The following is a 16,491-nucleotide window of genomic DNA, read 5'->3' on the forward strand; positions in this document are numbered from 1 at the left end:
TGATAATAAAAACGATGCATTAACAATTCTGAATATTAAGGATGAGAATGGAAATTACAACATATAATGTTAACGATATATCCAAATTATAAATAAGGTTGTATTAATATTAATGAAATATTTATTTTTTCATCAATGAAAAGGTGAAGAATTTTAAAATTGAATATTAAAAAATCTTTACTTTATGAACATATAAGATTTTAACGATATCATATCCAACTTGACATTTTACGCTTATCATCTAGATCATATGCCAATTATCAGGTCGTCTGTCAATAATTAGGTATAATTAACACTTACGCAATTATAAGATCCCCAATCTTGTTGACAATGATGAAATCGCGTCTGTTATCTCCGGTCGGGTGATCATATTCCCCGGAGATTCCTAACACCGTTAATCATTAAGCAATTAGTTAATTATGTCATGTCTGTCTCCCGGCTTGAACAGTTTAAACTCAGAAGAAGTGTTGAAAGGTCATGGTATATAAGGATTGGATCCAGACAGAAGCTGGTCATATCAATTCAAAATGCAGAATCGAACTCCGAATTTCCTGGTTGCTGAGAGCAAAGCAGAGAGAGCCTTGGAACACATCAACATTTTGGAAGTACGTTTGAAACTGCTGAATGCCCGTCCAGATTCTTGTAAATCGAAGTCAATTGCAAAGCAGGTCCAAGCATTGGAAGAAATGCTGCGAGGCTACAAAGAATACTACAGACTGAAAAAGACACAAGCTGAGGAGCTGCTGAACGAAATACATGGCAAAGAGCCTTGATGAGGAATAAAGGAAAGAGAGTCAATAGCGGAGCACAAGCTGCTTAGTCCTATTGCCGCAACCCCCGACCCTACCCCGACCTTGAAATGGTACCTGTAAGCCGGACCAAGTTGGTGAAGACGATGCCAGTCATACTCGCACAAACGGTTCTTTTCAGAACCACTTCACTCTTTCGAAAAGCTGTCTCTTTTACCATGCTGCATAAACATACATGTATCTATACATCTTTATGATACCTCAAAGTATTAAGAAAGTAAAAAAAGAATTGCTAAGAAAGTTATTTGATTGGAAATGTGATGAATATCTGTAATTCCGGATTATGTAAGGTTGTCTTGCTGAGTTTCTAATTCCGGATTGTATAAGGTTGTCTTGCTGTGTTTAAATTTGTGTAGCGCATAGTATTTCCTGCGTTTTTTCATGCCCGTGTTTTAACACTGTTATAGCATGGTTAGCATGGTTAGTACGTTACATCGGTACCGGCGATAATGTTTCCACTATATATGAGAATTATATCTACAGGAGCAGTGTTTACATATGCCAGATACTCTTGTTTATGCCTACAATGTCCCTGTAAACAAGTTGACTACATTCAGCGACGTGGTTACAAGAAAAAGTGGGTCAGTAATGTTGTCACATGTACTGTACTGTAGTGTTGATAAAATCGGACACTATTCCGCTGAAATAAATAATGAAATTTATATAAATCACAATGGCAAATTTACATGTAATGGGATGTGATCGTTCGGGAATCGCCCGAATTCTAATATCCCGATGACCTGAAAGTATGTACATGTATTTTGTAAAATACAGAGTTTTGCGATGAAAAATTGAAGATAATTCTTCCGAATGATTTAATAAACTGTTGTATTTTGTATTAAAAACCATAAGAAATAAGTTGTTAGGCAAAGCTAGTGTAAAGCTGAGTTTAAATATTGTACGTATAATTGAGTTATACTCAGAACTTGACCTTTTAAAAGATTAGGCCATTCCTGTACAACTCGTGCAACAGAGAGCTTGAGACAGTGTTACATAAATTTCTAAACTTGAAAAAAAAATTATATCAGGTACAAAATAACCATTATAAATTTAAAAGTTTGTATTATTTAAACATCATTATTTAACTGCAATTTTTCAGTGTTGTATGCAGTTTTGTAACATTTGTTTTTCAATATGCCATTTAGGCTAAAAATGAGGGAAGCAAACCACATACAGTGCATGCACTGAATCACATGGAAGCATTTTATAAACCTGTATTCAAGGAGCGATGGCCATCAATCAGGATTTCTCTGTTGACAACATCAAAGTACTGTGCATTATTAAACAACTATAACAGTGAAAATGAAAAAGTTGAAAAATATCTGACTGATCTAGGGACCTATAATGTGATGGAGAAAGCAAAACTGGCTCGAGCAAAATATTTAGAGAAAGAGAACCAGCAAATTGTCACTGAACAAAGTTCATTGCCATTAGAGAGTTTAATAGATTTCCCAAAAAGACTTCCTCACTCAGAAGTAGATGAAAATGATGATGTCAATGATGACGATGAAGATGTAAAAGAAGAAATTCAACCTGTCGTGGGAAAAAACACTAGTTTGTATGATTTCATACCAACTAAAAGAGTATACACTGACAAAGAGCTACTACAGCAGCACATAGCTAGGGTGGCCACTTTTGACGACAGCCTGCTTGAGGTGCCCGTGAAGGTGATACAAGAACAGGTACCAGAGCTTCCTGAAGATCTTAAATTCTTTGTATATCCCAAGGGAGACATTTCCAAATTTCCAAACCCCAAAATGAAGCATGGAAATCTCCTAGGTCAGTAAGCTCATTTTACAGAAGAAATTACATTAATTTATATATATAAAAAAAAAATGAAACATATAATTCACTTGTACCCTTTTTTTTTTTTACATTTTAACAATCCAATTTAGTGTTCAAAATCGATGAATTAAGAACATGTATTTAAAACAGTTATAAGGGATATGTGCTTATTACAGGTTAGTATATAGACAGTTGATATAACCCTTTTTCAAACCAGTATTAAAAGGGACTATTGTATGTTTCACTAGGCTACTACATGATGGACGCTGCTTCTTTGCTTCCTGTGATTGCCCTTGACCTTCAGGAAAACGATTCTGTTCTTGACCTTTGTGCAGCACCAGGGGGAAAAACTCTGGCAATGCTACAGACTCTAAAGACAGGTATTTAGTTTTATAAAGAAAATCAAATTTGCTATTCAGAGAGTGAATTGGGATAAAAGTAATCAGAAATTATAGATGTGAATGCAATTTATTGCAATCATACATGTGTATCATACATAAGTTAAATATATAAGTTGACAGTTAGGTTTTGAACAAATTAAGAGGGTTTGTACTTATAATAATAACACGTTCTTTGTTACCGGTAAGTTTTAACATTTATGACCGACTTCCTTTTCAAATTAGTAATGATCTTATTCAGGACCCCCCCCCCCCTCTTTGATTGAAAAAAGGAGGAAGAAAATGTACCCCATGAAAACTTACAACTGATCTAACATTCATCAATAATTTGCAAAATGTTAAACTTTGCAGAAAACCTTACTTGTATTGATGAATCATGGAGTCGCTTGAGCAGATTAAAGGACATTTCAAAGTGGTACATTGGAGAAACCCCATCCTCCATGTCGGTATCCAAGACAGATGGCAAACTTTTAGAGGACCCATTTTACAATAAGGTACATATAAGTTGTAATTCATTTGTAATTCATTACAGTGACAGTTGTGAACATGAACCTGATAAACAAAAAAATATTTTTTATCAGGTTCTGATACTGATTTTTTCTACTGACAATATAGCTTGTAGATACAAACCTGTATAATATCCATAACTGTTTAGTGTTAGTAGAGTGGAATTAAAAGCCTGGAAGATGCACCTAGTCTGAGCTACACTGTATACACATACCGGGGGTACAATAATTTTTTACCTAAAATACTGATATTTCCAGGTCCTGGTGGATGTCCCTTGTAATACAGACAGACACGTGTTAATCAGTGAAGACAACAATCTGTTCAAGCCAGGTCGAATGGAAGAAAGACTCGAGTTGCCAACAGAGCAAATGGAACTGCTTGTGTAAGAACAATTTTTTGCTACTAGTATCAGTTTTATTCCCCTATTTGGTCTCTCAGTGAAGAGATTTATTTTTAAACTACCAGGTACATATTACATGTTCTATGGTAAACATACTCAGTAAATCAATTCATGATACACGGTATGATATATGATAGAGACTCTTTACTTGGTGACCTTTGACGGTTATAATTAAAAGCTGTTGAAAGTCAAGGTTATTTATTATTCCCTTATTTTAAAGATAAGTATTTACATTATAACAAAGTTATAAAATAAGATCATCTTTATTCTTCTCCTATGAAATATTGAGGAAACAAATTCTTGAGTAAAACTTTTCACATCATAGCTATTTGTTGTTTTAGGTTATTAAATTCAGATTAACTGTCACAAACAGCATAGCTTGTACAGCTTCCACTCTTGTGTTGTAGAGCTGGAATCAAGTCCTGCAAGCCAGGAGGGACCGTCGTGTACTCCACTTGTACACTCTCTCCTGCCCAGAATGATGGCGTCGTTCACGCAGCGATGGACCATTTATGGAAAGAAACTGACATTGACACTGTTGTTATAGATATTAGCTACCTCAGGCCGATATTCAAAGATATTTTTACCTTCTTCCCAAAGACAAAATATGGGCAGCTTGTACTTCCTACTCTGTCTTCCAATTTTGGACCCATGTACATTTGTAAAATAAAGCGCATCAGATAAAACTGTTCAGCGATTTTGTTATGATTAGTGCTGAATGGAATCTGCCTGATTAAACTAGTAGTAGTGTGCATTTATACCATCACAATAAAATATACATGTAAATGTAATAAAATTTTATAAAGAAAAGTAATGTACAATTGACAAACAGGCATACATATATTGTTAGATAGAGGTATATTTCTTTATGAGAAAAATATATAATGTCAGGTGCCTGAGAATTGACAGCAAGGTCTCTTGTGGTGGCAAAGTGCCTGGATTTTATATATTCTATTAATCCTTAAATTTTCATTCCTATTACTTTGTGTATTAGAATCTTTGTACACAGAGTTATTTCTAAAAGATTTCTTTATACAGCTGCGGCGTTAATTACATGAACATCCCCTGGAACCAACTGTAATCTATTACCATATTTGCCATTCCTTCTTAAAATGATAGCATAGTATACTAATTAAAGCCACAGAACTAATGAATTAAGATGGAATGAAAACACAAAAATACGAATGCTGAATTTAATTTACTTTGAAACTGTGAGGCGGGGAAACGAAACTGTGGAGAGGGGAAATTTAGGTCCTGTTTTTCACTCTCATCTCATTGTTAATGGATATTTTTATTTAAAAAGAGGATAAATTTAAAACATTTGTGTTAAGATGAATACATGTATAAATTTAGGCAAAATCTTAAAACAAATTTGATTGGAAGTAAATAACAACCCTATAATATTTGCATTGATTAAAGAATAAAGATTGGTTTTCCTGCAATAATTTATTCTAACATAACATTAACCTGTAAAGCAATGTGTTTTCCCTCAAAGAAATCTACATGTAATAAATATAAAATTATTCTACCCATCATCTTGCATTGGGTTTTACATTGAAAAATATTAGATGTACATGTAATTAAAAATAAATACTGTAAATACATGCATGCACATACATTGCAACAGATGAAAGCATTTTTAAAAACATGTACAGCTATATCAATGTATATATATATATCGTGAATATTTACAAAACTATCAACAACCAATATGCTTTTAGCACTTCAACAGATCAATATCACAAATTGCAATTAAAGCCTTTTATAGAACACAAGCTGTGATCACACACCATAGTAAAACTTCCAGTTACGAGACAAGAAGAATCGTCTGATCAGAAGAATGGCGATGGCTAGTCCGATGAAGAACACCATCAGGTTAGCCACACTTAGGCCTGATCGTCTGTGTTGATGGTCAACGATCTCGGCGCTCTGACCCACTCTACCTACCGGTGCCCTATACTGCACATTAATCCCATCATCCTCCACCAGCCTCTGTCTTAGTCCCTCATTTGACCTTTGACCTGTAGGAACATTGGTCGATTGCTGTGGCTGTGAAGAGGATGTGTCTGTACTTGACTGGATAGAAGGTGAGGATTTCTGAGGTTCTTGATTGGAATTTTCAGATCCTGGAGGAGAAATGTCAGGAGAAGCGGTTGAATCCATACCCTCACTGGATTCATTATTTGCTGAAGAAGATGTTGAGGTGATGTTTTCCACTTTTGTGGGTTCGGAGCTTGATGGTGCAGTCTGAGGTCGTACAGATTGGGTACTTGTTGGCGGTTTGGTAGCTAGGGGTTGTGGTTGTGGTATTTGTGTACTAGCTTGTGTTGCTTGTGGTGGAGAATTAGTCGTGGGCTGAGAGAGTGGCGATGGAGGCATTTGTCCTGGAAACATCATTGAGGGTGGAACAGGAAACCGACCCATCATAAAGGGATTCATTTGCCATTGCTGCATGAAAGTATTCTGTGGCCCTGGGGGAAACATTCCTGGTATAAAAGGGGGAGGTGGGGGAAATCTGGGTACAGTGGCATTTCCCCCTCCTCCTCCTGGGGGCATCTGAAAGGGGAGAAAACTGGGAAAATTAGGCATTCCCATCATGGGAGGTGGAAAAGGAAATCCATTGTTGAACACAGGGTTAGCAAAGTTAGTTGGTGATTGTGGATTTGACTGAGTTTGATCATTGGTCGGTGATGAAGGGGTTGTCTCCTGGTTAGCTGCTGTTACATTGTCACCGGGTTTTTTCTCGGCCTGAAAAACATTGTGAATACCTGTTTTTATTAAAAAAAAAAACAAAAAAAAACCCTCCAAAAACCTTAATCATTATTTGCATTAATATGAATGTTTCATCAATTTTACATCCAGTTCATCTCAGTAGTTGACAGTCTTGAAAATCATTATTCATTTGATTTAGAATATGCAACCACTTTCTACATTGCCCATTAAAATGCCTTAATGGTAAAGTGGAATACATGTATAGTACAGGTATTTAGTATAGTTTACCTGGAAATTGATCTGACTGGCCAGTTCCTTTGCCTCCTCTGAAGTCTTTTTGGATTCTTCAGACTCTTCAGTCATTGGCTTCAGGATATAGTTTATGATTCCACATGTGGGGCACTTCCACTCTTTGCTCCTTAGAATCAAAATTAGACAATAATGTTCAGTACTTTATTAATCTTAGCACTGGGAAAATTTACACTAGTTATGCTGTACACTTAGAACCGCATAAAATACCCCCACACACTTGGTAAAAAAACTTGAAAGTGGTAAATCTCACATCTGCATATTTAATACCCACATATATTGTTAGACTATAGAAAATGCATAATTAATCACCAGCATGTATAACCCTTTTTACAGTATTTTTCCAGCACATTTCTTGTAGAAATAGTTTTTACAATATTGTTCTACAATAAGATGAGAACATGTAAATACCTATTGGCCAGTTTCTTCCTTTCCTCTGGAGGATAATCCAAGGACCCAATAGCTCCAGCACCGTGGGTTGGCATGAAACCAATTATAGCCAGCAATGCAGTGCGAACTAATGAAAAGAGTCATTTTGAATAGTGATTTTCAATACAGGCTTAAAAATGCAGGGGAATTCTAGTGTTTAGCCAATGATTACAATTTTAATTTTCACATGCTATTGATTCCAAATAAAAGGACTATAATAACAGAAACAATATAGCCTTTTCACTGGCTTTTCAGTGATAATTTTATCAGAGAGTTCCCATTGCCAAGAAGTGTGAGAATTTAAATGTATGTTAAAAATAACAAATTAAATCAATAACAAACAAAGAACTCACTAGACCAAGATGGCTGCCAAGACTCTGGATGATGCCCAGAAATACTAAGGCATATTTTTTTATTGGTCTCAAATCTACCATTCGGCTGTTTAAAAAAAAAGAAACAAGCATACTATGCATACCAATCAAACACACAAAAAATCATATTTATATCATGAGCTTTATTGCAGACCAATTATAATTTAATTTATTCTAGCAGGTCTTGTTCATATCAATTTAATAGTTAAATTTTTTTAAAAAGCGAATTAAAAGCTAAACAAGAAGACAGAATTATAACGTTAAAAAGTGGAACAACATTTTTATAGACAAAATAATTTCTTTGGTATCAGCAGTGACTCTTGATCATTCGATTCTTATCTTAAAAATATAATATTTTTCCAAATGATTTAGAAATCCATAAAGTAAGGTGAGAGGGAAACTGGATAGACTTACTGTGAGAAGTATAATACTCGGGGGCTTCATTGGGTACTCTGGGGGTAGAACAATCCTCCCATGATAAATGCCCCCGCTGAAGTCTGTGTCAGAGGGTCCTCTTATTGTAAAGTGCCACTCAAATAGATTGTCCTGTAAGACAAGATATCAGATTAATCCATGTGTATTTATTCTTTTGTTTGTCGATTTAAACACAATAGATCTAACATGACAATGTATAGGAGTATATTGATGCATATGATTGTATTAAATTTAGCAACATGAATTGGGTTTTTTTACTGACAATATAACTTGTAAGAAAATGTAAACTTTGATAGGGGTTTCAGGAATATGTAATATCTCATTGTTTTAAAGTTTTTGAGATCTACATCTATATGGTTACAGTATATTTATGAAATTTTCTAGGTAAATAGTGACACCATTTCATTGTTGATTACATGCACACATGAAAGTACTTTGATTACATTGCATTCTAACTTGTTTTAAGCTAAACTCCTACAACACTGTCATAGCACAAACTATTTAAGTATACAATAATCACCTCTAGAGGTTGTGCATAATACTGCTCTGTTGCCTCACTCAGTTCCTGGGCCTCCTTCATGAGCCTCTTCACAGCTGAAAAATCAAATTAGGATGTACTTCAAATATATATACATCATGGTCTCTCTCTCTCTCTCTCTCTCTCTCTCTCTCTCTCTCTCTCTCTCTCTCTCTCATTTTCTCCACATATCTCTGACATCTCACCATTTTAAACTATACTTTATACACCTGTTTTACATGCATAACCTGTGTGTTCTGAAAAAAAAATGGTTTTTCATGTTTTATAACAATGACATAGATGCATGCAGAGAGCTTAATTTATATAAATTTAACCAGGAGGTTTAATTTAGTTTTGTTATGTTCAAACAAGTTAGTAAAATCATTGTTGTTGTTGAATAGATACTTTGTCGTCACAAAAGTTTTTTTTTTATTTATGTGCGAATAATTTAATTCTGGATGTAATGCGCTTTCTGATTGGCTAAAAAATTATTTTATATCGTATAAAGAATGTTGCCTACGTCATAGTAAGACTAACGTCAAAAATGTATCAATACGCCTGACGTTACGTTTGAATTTTGTATAATTTTACGTCATTTTAAAGGTCAAATGACCGTATTTATCTACAATGAAGAGAAAAAAAAATTAAATTATAAGCAATGAATTAAATATTTATTAGTTTTATACGATATAAAATGGTTTGAAACAGTTTACGCTTTTTTATAAACCGCTTCGCGGTTTATAAAGCGTAAACTGCCTCAAACCATTTTATATCGTATAAAACAAATAAATATTGAATTCATTCCTTAAATCATATCATGCATATTATTATTTCATTTGTAACTTGGACATGTCAATTATTCTAAATTGAGGAATCAAGAAACATAAATAACATTTTGTCTCTGGAGGAATCTCCTCTTTAAAATTTCTGATTGGTGAAATCAGGGACGTATGGTGAAATATTTATCTAAGATTGAGTTTTATATATAAAAAATAGGCATATATGATTTTTAGCGTGAACTTTTAAAACGTTACAGTGTGCGATGCATTAAATTCGAGTTGATAAAAGCAAGAAAAATTAAATAATACCTGGACTTCTGGTACTGTACATGCCCTGCATTTTACCGGAGCGCAAAGAAAAAATGCAAAATGAATAGCAGGAAGTTTACGTGTAAAAATATTGATATTGTTATTACTTTCACTTTCGAGAACAGCCACATATGTAAGTATTATATTCATTGGACGAAGGTGGAAAATATTCACCAATCGGCGAATCCCTAAGAAACGGATATACAATATATAAGTTAGAGTCGTGATTGGGAGTCAAAAATGATCCGGAAAGTATATCACCAAAATGATTACCATGCATATGTACATCTTCATAATGAATCTTACGTTATGAGTCTTCATAAAACATTTCAATAATTATAATAAGGTCTTCGACAACCCTTAAATATGCACTTATCTTAATCTAAAAGGAATTTCTCGCGTATTGTTTACCATGTTTAAATTTCTATTTTAAAAATTATGTTTATAATATTAATTGTTACATGATATGCTATTAGTCAGATGTATTTAATAGTTTGTATATACACCCACCCAATGGACCAAAAAATTATCATTCTAGTCAGATCCCTTGTAAATTTAAAAAAAAAAAAAAGATTATGAAAAAAATTCCAAAAAAACCCCCAAAAAACCAAAAACGAAACAAAACAACAACCATAAAAAAGACTGTTCGTTCAGAAATATCATGTATTAGGACGCACTGGTTAGATTTGATTCAATCTAATTAAAATTAGACTTGTAATTCCGCTCCTCTACGATACGCTATACTTGTATAGCGTATCGTAGAGGAGCGGAATTACAAGTCTAATTAAAATTAGACTTGTAATTCCGCTCCTCTACGATACGCTATACTTGTATAGCGTATCGTAGAGGAGCGGAATTACAAGTCTAATTTTAATTAGATTGGATTTGGTTTTGTTGGTTTACTTTCTATAATGTACTTCATGTGTTTTGTTTCATTCATTTTTGTTCTGTGTGTGTGTGTGTGTTTTTGTATCTGTATCGGTCGAAAAAATATTATTGTTTGACATTAGTCAGGAACAGTGCGCGTAGCTCAAAATACACTGTGCACCATTGTTCTACACATCATTCAATAATGGTGGTGTGACCTCAATTTCATGCAAAAAATGAGGACATAAAGGACTATGAAAACTTCATTTCGACGTGAAAACTATCTTAAGATGTGCTTATTATGCCGACAAGTAGCATCGGGGGGGGGGGGGGTCCGTTTTTTTCTCGCAACAAATAACAAACACTTTTTTTAAAGTTACAAAATTATAAGAAAATTAAATTTGGTGAAGGAATAAGAAAAAAAAACTATAGTATATAGAAAAATCAACGAAAGTAATAAATTAATTGAAGTCTTCGTACCCCCCCCCCCCCCCCCCCACACACACACCAGATATTAATTTTGAAAAAAAATAGTTTGTTTAGTTTTATTTTATTTTGGTTGTCAAGATAATTTAGTCTCTCTCCCCCCCCCCCCCCCCACACACACACACATACACCCGCACACACGTTTACAAAAACTATGCTACCTGTGTCAGGAGTTGCACTGAGAGGGGGGTAGGCGCCTATCAACCAACGTATTTTATCACGTGAAGATCACACGGGCGTCTCCATGCCATGGTGACCAGACAAGGAAGGGAAAATACCTGGACCCCAATATTTGATTGTGAAAGTTTGTAGTTTTCTTTATGAATATTTTTTATGAATATCCTACTGGTGTTCAAGCCAATAATCGATGTAATTTTTATAATTATTACAGAAATCGTCTGTCAGTAATTTATTTGTAAACAATCAATGAAGACAAATTGAGCGAATTTTTTTTTAAGCTAGGGTCTTGAAGAAGGTCAAAATGAAGAACGTGATATAATTTTCGTGCCCTTGCAAGAACTCAACTGGATTTCGTTTTGTGAGTAAAAGAATATATTTTATTGTACATATACATGTACATCTTGTGATGATTAATGAGTTAATAACCACAACTGACTTAAATGATTTTTTAACATATTCTTTAAAGGGACTTGGACACAATTTGACTAATTTTCAAATTTTATTTTTCCATTTTCAATGTTTAAACTAATAAATATAGAAGTTTATAAGGCTATATTTATATCTTCAAAGTATTATTCCCTCTATTTCTTACGGAAACCTTAAGTTAATTCATATATGTAGCTCTATAGAAACAGCCAGACTGAAATCTACACGCCCCGTTTCTCGCGGACTGCACGAAATAATCATGACGATGTCAGACTCAAAGTCTCACAGGAGACGATTTGGCTGTTTCTTTTAGCTAACGAACTTACGTTCATTGACAGTAATTTAGTGAAGTATACTTACTTTTCATAATCAGTTTATCAATTAGCTAAAAGAAAGATGTTAATATAAACAATGAAATGCTTTCTTTGATGATTCATTCAGGTTATGAAGGTAGCGATCAATGCAGAAAAAAATTACATAACCCGCTAACGCGGGTTATGTAATTATCATAAGGTACATTTGACCCCTTATCAGAAATATTTTATTATAGAAAATTTTCCTATTTTCTACATATTGTTTCTTAATATTGTAATTGTGTTTCAAACTATTTCAGGAACAAAATGCACAAAAAGTAACTAATATCTTTTGTCACTATAAAACCCATTTCGCCGCAAGGAAATACTTTCTTTCACTTGATAATCAGTTTCGTAAATATTCACACTTATCACGGCGATGAGTGAAATATCTATCTAGTTAAGGTCAAACAAATTTTACGTAACAAATCACTTCTCAATTAGAAATTTCTTTTGATGTTTGTTCTACTCAATTAGTGTCAGGTCATCGGATTAAGCCCCTTTGTCTGAACCCACGCTATACTATCTTTTTGTCAAGAGGCCCTCGCAAGGGAATCCTATCTTATTTTTATTGATACAAGAAGTAATTAACCTATAATGTACCTCACCTGGACTAAGTCGATTTTTGTCCCAAGATCCCAGCGCGTCACTTTATGCTGGACCCTTGTGGAATAAATATCTTTATTGTATATCGACTCCATTTATCAATTACAGGTAGGACATTATTTTATTTTTATATACATTTTTATATGCATTTTTATTACAACTATTTGTCTTTTTAAAGGGTAAAAGATTCAACTTTTTCTGTCATTGAATTTTACAATATCTTGAAATTACATTTATATACATGTATATTACATGCTTTGATAAGAAAATATTGTTAGCCAAAAATATTAACTTGAATGTTTATTTTCTCAATCATTTTATGTTCATAATCATTTTCCCATCTGTTCTAATATTTTGTTTGATTTATTTTTGATTTTCTTACTTATCAATAATTACTATTCCCCGCTTTTCACTTTGATAATTGCTAACGCGTCTTCCGGAATTACCACGTGATTGGTTCTAAATTTAGTCATTGTTTATACTTCCGCCCAAGAGGAAATGCGGGTTTTACAAATCTATTTCATTAAGAGAATGCGTATTTCATTATATAATTACAATCGATCGTTCCTAAATTATAATGTAAGTGTTTAACATGTTTATTTTTATCTACGCTTTCTTTTATTTGAACTTAAGATCTATATTTAACTTTAATCACTTTACGTCTTTATTTCGGCTCGTCAACATAGCCGAGTACACGTGTACTCGCGCTAAGCATGCTAAGTATAGGTTCGTAGCTTACTACTACATTTAAATAAACATGGTTGACTTTTCAATAATTATGGTCCTCGTCATAGCCAAGCGATCTCTCCATTTTAGTTAATTTTCCCCTTATTTTAATTTTTATTTATAATCATATGATATAGCTATGTACTTATAAAACACAGATTTTATGTGGTCAATATTCACTTAGCATGTGTATATGTTACAATTGTGTAAGAGTATGCAAAGACTCATTTTTATTGTGGTCCTTTTCATGTTGCATCTCTATACGTATTTTGTAAAGACTCGTTGTTTAGTACTCTGTTTTATTTGTCATCACTTTTATCATTTGTTTATAATTGACTTTTATGCTGGACCCTTGTGGAATAAATATCTTGATTGTATATCGACTTCATTTATCAATTACAGAAAATCAACCTTAATAACCTCAACCCTAAGCACGAAACATTTTCGTGACATATTTTTCCTGCAATGTCGCTACCTTCATATCCCGAATGAATCACCAAAGAAAGCATTTTATTGTTTAAATGTCAACATTTCAAAGTCAAATATCAGTTATAAGCAAGATAGAGAGTTCATAATTCTTTGTTTTGTAAACAAAGCTTGAATATTGTCATTTTTACATGTGTTGTATTAGTGTAAGTTTCAATCAAATGATACATTTGATTGAAACTTACACTGATACACATACATTTCTTTTGTGTTAATAATAGTATTTATGAATATATTAAATTAGTTTAAATTGTATTTTACATGTCATTTTGTCCAAGAAATGGTAATTCTCTACATTATATTTTTTGTAAACAACTAAAAGACTCGAGCTTTGTTTACATAACAATCAATTCTTACCCCTTGTAACTTGACTTTAACATTCAATATTTTGGTCAATCATTTAAAATGCACCAGTAAACAATTTAATACATATAAAACAATAAAAAAGAAGTTTTTCATCCCAAATCATGTCCAAGTCCCTTTAAAAAAAAACTTCTATAGCGGCAGTTACTCAGCAACTGACCTTAGATGATTCTATAGTAATTTATATATTATTTTACAGAATGCTTTGAAAAGTCCACCACAGTGTCTGACCATGTACCCACGCAGTTGGGCCCAGGATGTGTTACGGTGTCACCTCTGTGAGACCCCCGGCCCCCCAATGTACTGTGACATTTGTCACATACATATTTGCAAAGCCTGTGTTGGGGAGCATCTATCTGATGAATTTAAAGATCACAAAGTGGTGCCATTTAAGAATCGAGGTTTTGCCCCTGAATGCTCAAACCATTCCAAAAAATTATGTGAACTTTACTGCGAACAATGTAACATTCCGATTTGTTTAGAGTGCGTTTCCTCGGGTGAACACCTAGGACACAAGGCAGTTGAAATTCTAAGATATTTTGAGACTAAGAAAGCAGTACTACAGAGAGATTTGCACGAGTTAGAGAAATTCATTTATCCTCTATACCAAGGGACTGCATCTAACATCCCTGTTCAGAAAGCTGATTTGAATAAAAACTTTAAGAAATTGACAGATGCTATTGACAAACAAGGAGAAGTCTTACACGGAGAAATAGACACCGCCATCAAAAAACTAAAATATGACGTTGATGGAATGAAGTCCAAACACCTGGCTATTCTAGATAAGCAGGACGATGAAAATCAAATGCATTATGTCTGAAATCGAACAAAGCATATCTGAACTGAAGAAATTACTAAACTGTAATGAGTACAGCCTTTTCTCAGCCTACAAATCTAGGATTGTAGGATTCAGCAGATTGCCACCTAAGCTCACGGTTTCCGTACCAAGTTTCATCACTCATAAGATTAACAAAGAACAGATTTATCAGCAGATCGGGTTTCTGTCAGCGTCACCTATCAATACAGAAGAACTTGGCTTCACAAAGGATTCTCTTGGAGCAGAGTCCTCTCCTCCGGAGAGATCCTTCATTGACGAACCACAAATCATCTCAGATATAAGCACAGAGTATTCAGAATCTGATGTAATCGGTGTGTCCTGTCTGAGTGACGACGAACTGTGGACGTGTGGTCTGGGCAGTGTGATGAGACTCTACAATCCCCGAGGAGATCTAGTAAAGTCCATCAAAACCAAGTCGGGGAAACTGCCATGTGACATAGCATCGACTCAGAGTTGTGAGTTAGTTTATACTGATTCTGATGAACGCACTGTAAAAATTGTGAAGAATAAAACCTTTAAGATAAAGACTGTGGTCAGACTACGAGGGTGGGCACCTCTCTATGTCTGCAGTACCTCCTCCGGTGACCTCCTAGTTGTCATAACCAATGATGACAAGAAACAAGTAAAAGTTGTGCGATACTCTGGTTCCACAGAGAAACAAACCATTCAGTACAATGACAAAGGACAGCCTCTCTATTCCTCGGATGATTACCTTAAACACATAAGTGAGAACAAAAACCTAGATATATGTGTATCTGACCATGCAGCCTGTGCAGTAGTGGTGGTCAATCAGGCCGGGAAACTCCGGTTTACATACACCGGTCCTCCCTCTACTACCAAAGGATCATTTGGTCCTGTCGGTATTACTACAGATAGCCAGGGTCGGATCCTGACAGCAGACCTATTCAACGACCGTATCCACATCCTGGATCAGGACGGACAGTTCCTCCGCTACATTGACTACCGTCATTTACGTGCTCCATGGTGTTTATGTGTGGACACGAAAGACAACCTTATTGTGACTGAGTTTAAAAGAAGTAAAATAAAGAAAATCAAATATTACATGTAAACAAACTGTATAACTGATAATAAAGAATGATGTGAAATACGGCCGCCAGAAACTGGTTAGCTAAGTTTAATCTTTCTCCGAATCATGAAGGCGCTAAGGCCTAAAGGGGCCGAAACTTATTCCCAGTTTCCGTGATGCTAAACGGGTAAGAGTCATCGACTCCCCCTGAATGGGACACCAGTCCATCGCAGGTTAACTCCCAGCGTAAGCTGGTACCTTGTCTAAGGACACAACATACAGAAAGAAATAAACATTTTAGGAGACATTAAAGTACAATTTAGATTTTTCCACTGCCAATTAAAAAAAAAGACTTTCTGATTAGGTGAATCCA

The 16,491-nt window shown here is 34.4% G+C and overlaps 3 protein-coding genes across 3 annotated transcripts; 2 read left to right on the top strand and 1 right to left on the bottom strand.

Moving 5' to 3' along the window:
• The first annotated feature begins 1,211 nt into the window (after window positions 1-1,211).
• LOC105328209 (5-methylcytosine rRNA methyltransferase NSUN4) lies at window positions 1,212-4,585 on the top strand. Its single transcript, XM_011428979.4, has 6 exons — window positions 1,212-1,390; window positions 1,955-2,588; window positions 2,843-2,974; window positions 3,344-3,486; window positions 3,757-3,881; window positions 4,307-4,585. The coding sequence occupies exons 1-6, from the start codon at window positions 1,259-1,261 to the stop codon at window positions 4,581-4,583; spliced, it is 1,443 nt and encodes a 480-aa protein (XP_011427281.3). The 5' UTR covers window positions 1,212-1,258; the 3' UTR covers window positions 4,584-4,585.
• A 741-nt stretch (window positions 4,586-5,326) lies between these two features.
• Window positions 5,327-9,918, bottom strand: LOC105328208 (uncharacterized). The gene is made up of 7 exons (XM_011428978.4): window positions 9,761-9,918; window positions 8,676-8,749; window positions 8,135-8,266; window positions 7,703-7,787; window positions 7,332-7,437; window positions 6,900-7,029; window positions 5,327-6,647 (listed from the first exon to the last, which is right to left on the bottom strand). Exons 1-7 carry the CDS (start codon window positions 9,789-9,791, stop codon window positions 5,682-5,684), a joined length of 1,524 nt encoding a protein of 507 aa, XP_011427280.3. The 5' UTR covers window positions 9,792-9,918; the 3' UTR covers window positions 5,327-5,681.
• A 1,452-nt stretch (window positions 9,919-11,370) lies between these two features.
• On the top strand, window positions 11,371-16,379 carry LOC117692171 (tripartite motif-containing protein 3-like). The gene is made up of 2 exons (XM_066070661.1): window positions 11,371-11,651; window positions 14,453-16,379. The coding sequence occupies exon 2, from the start codon at window positions 15,048-15,050 to the stop codon at window positions 16,158-16,160; it is 1,113 nt and encodes a 370-aa protein (XP_065926733.1). The 5' UTR covers window positions 11,371-11,651; window positions 14,453-15,047; the 3' UTR covers window positions 16,161-16,379.
• The last annotated feature ends 112 nt before the right edge of the window (window positions 16,380-16,491 follow it).

This window comes from Magallana gigas, chromosome 9 (genome assembly GCF_963853765.1).
Source record: "Magallana gigas chromosome 9, xbMagGiga1.1, whole genome shotgun sequence".
In the NCBI taxonomy this organism is placed as follows: Eukaryota; Metazoa; Mollusca; class Bivalvia; order Ostreida; family Ostreidae; genus Magallana; species Magallana gigas.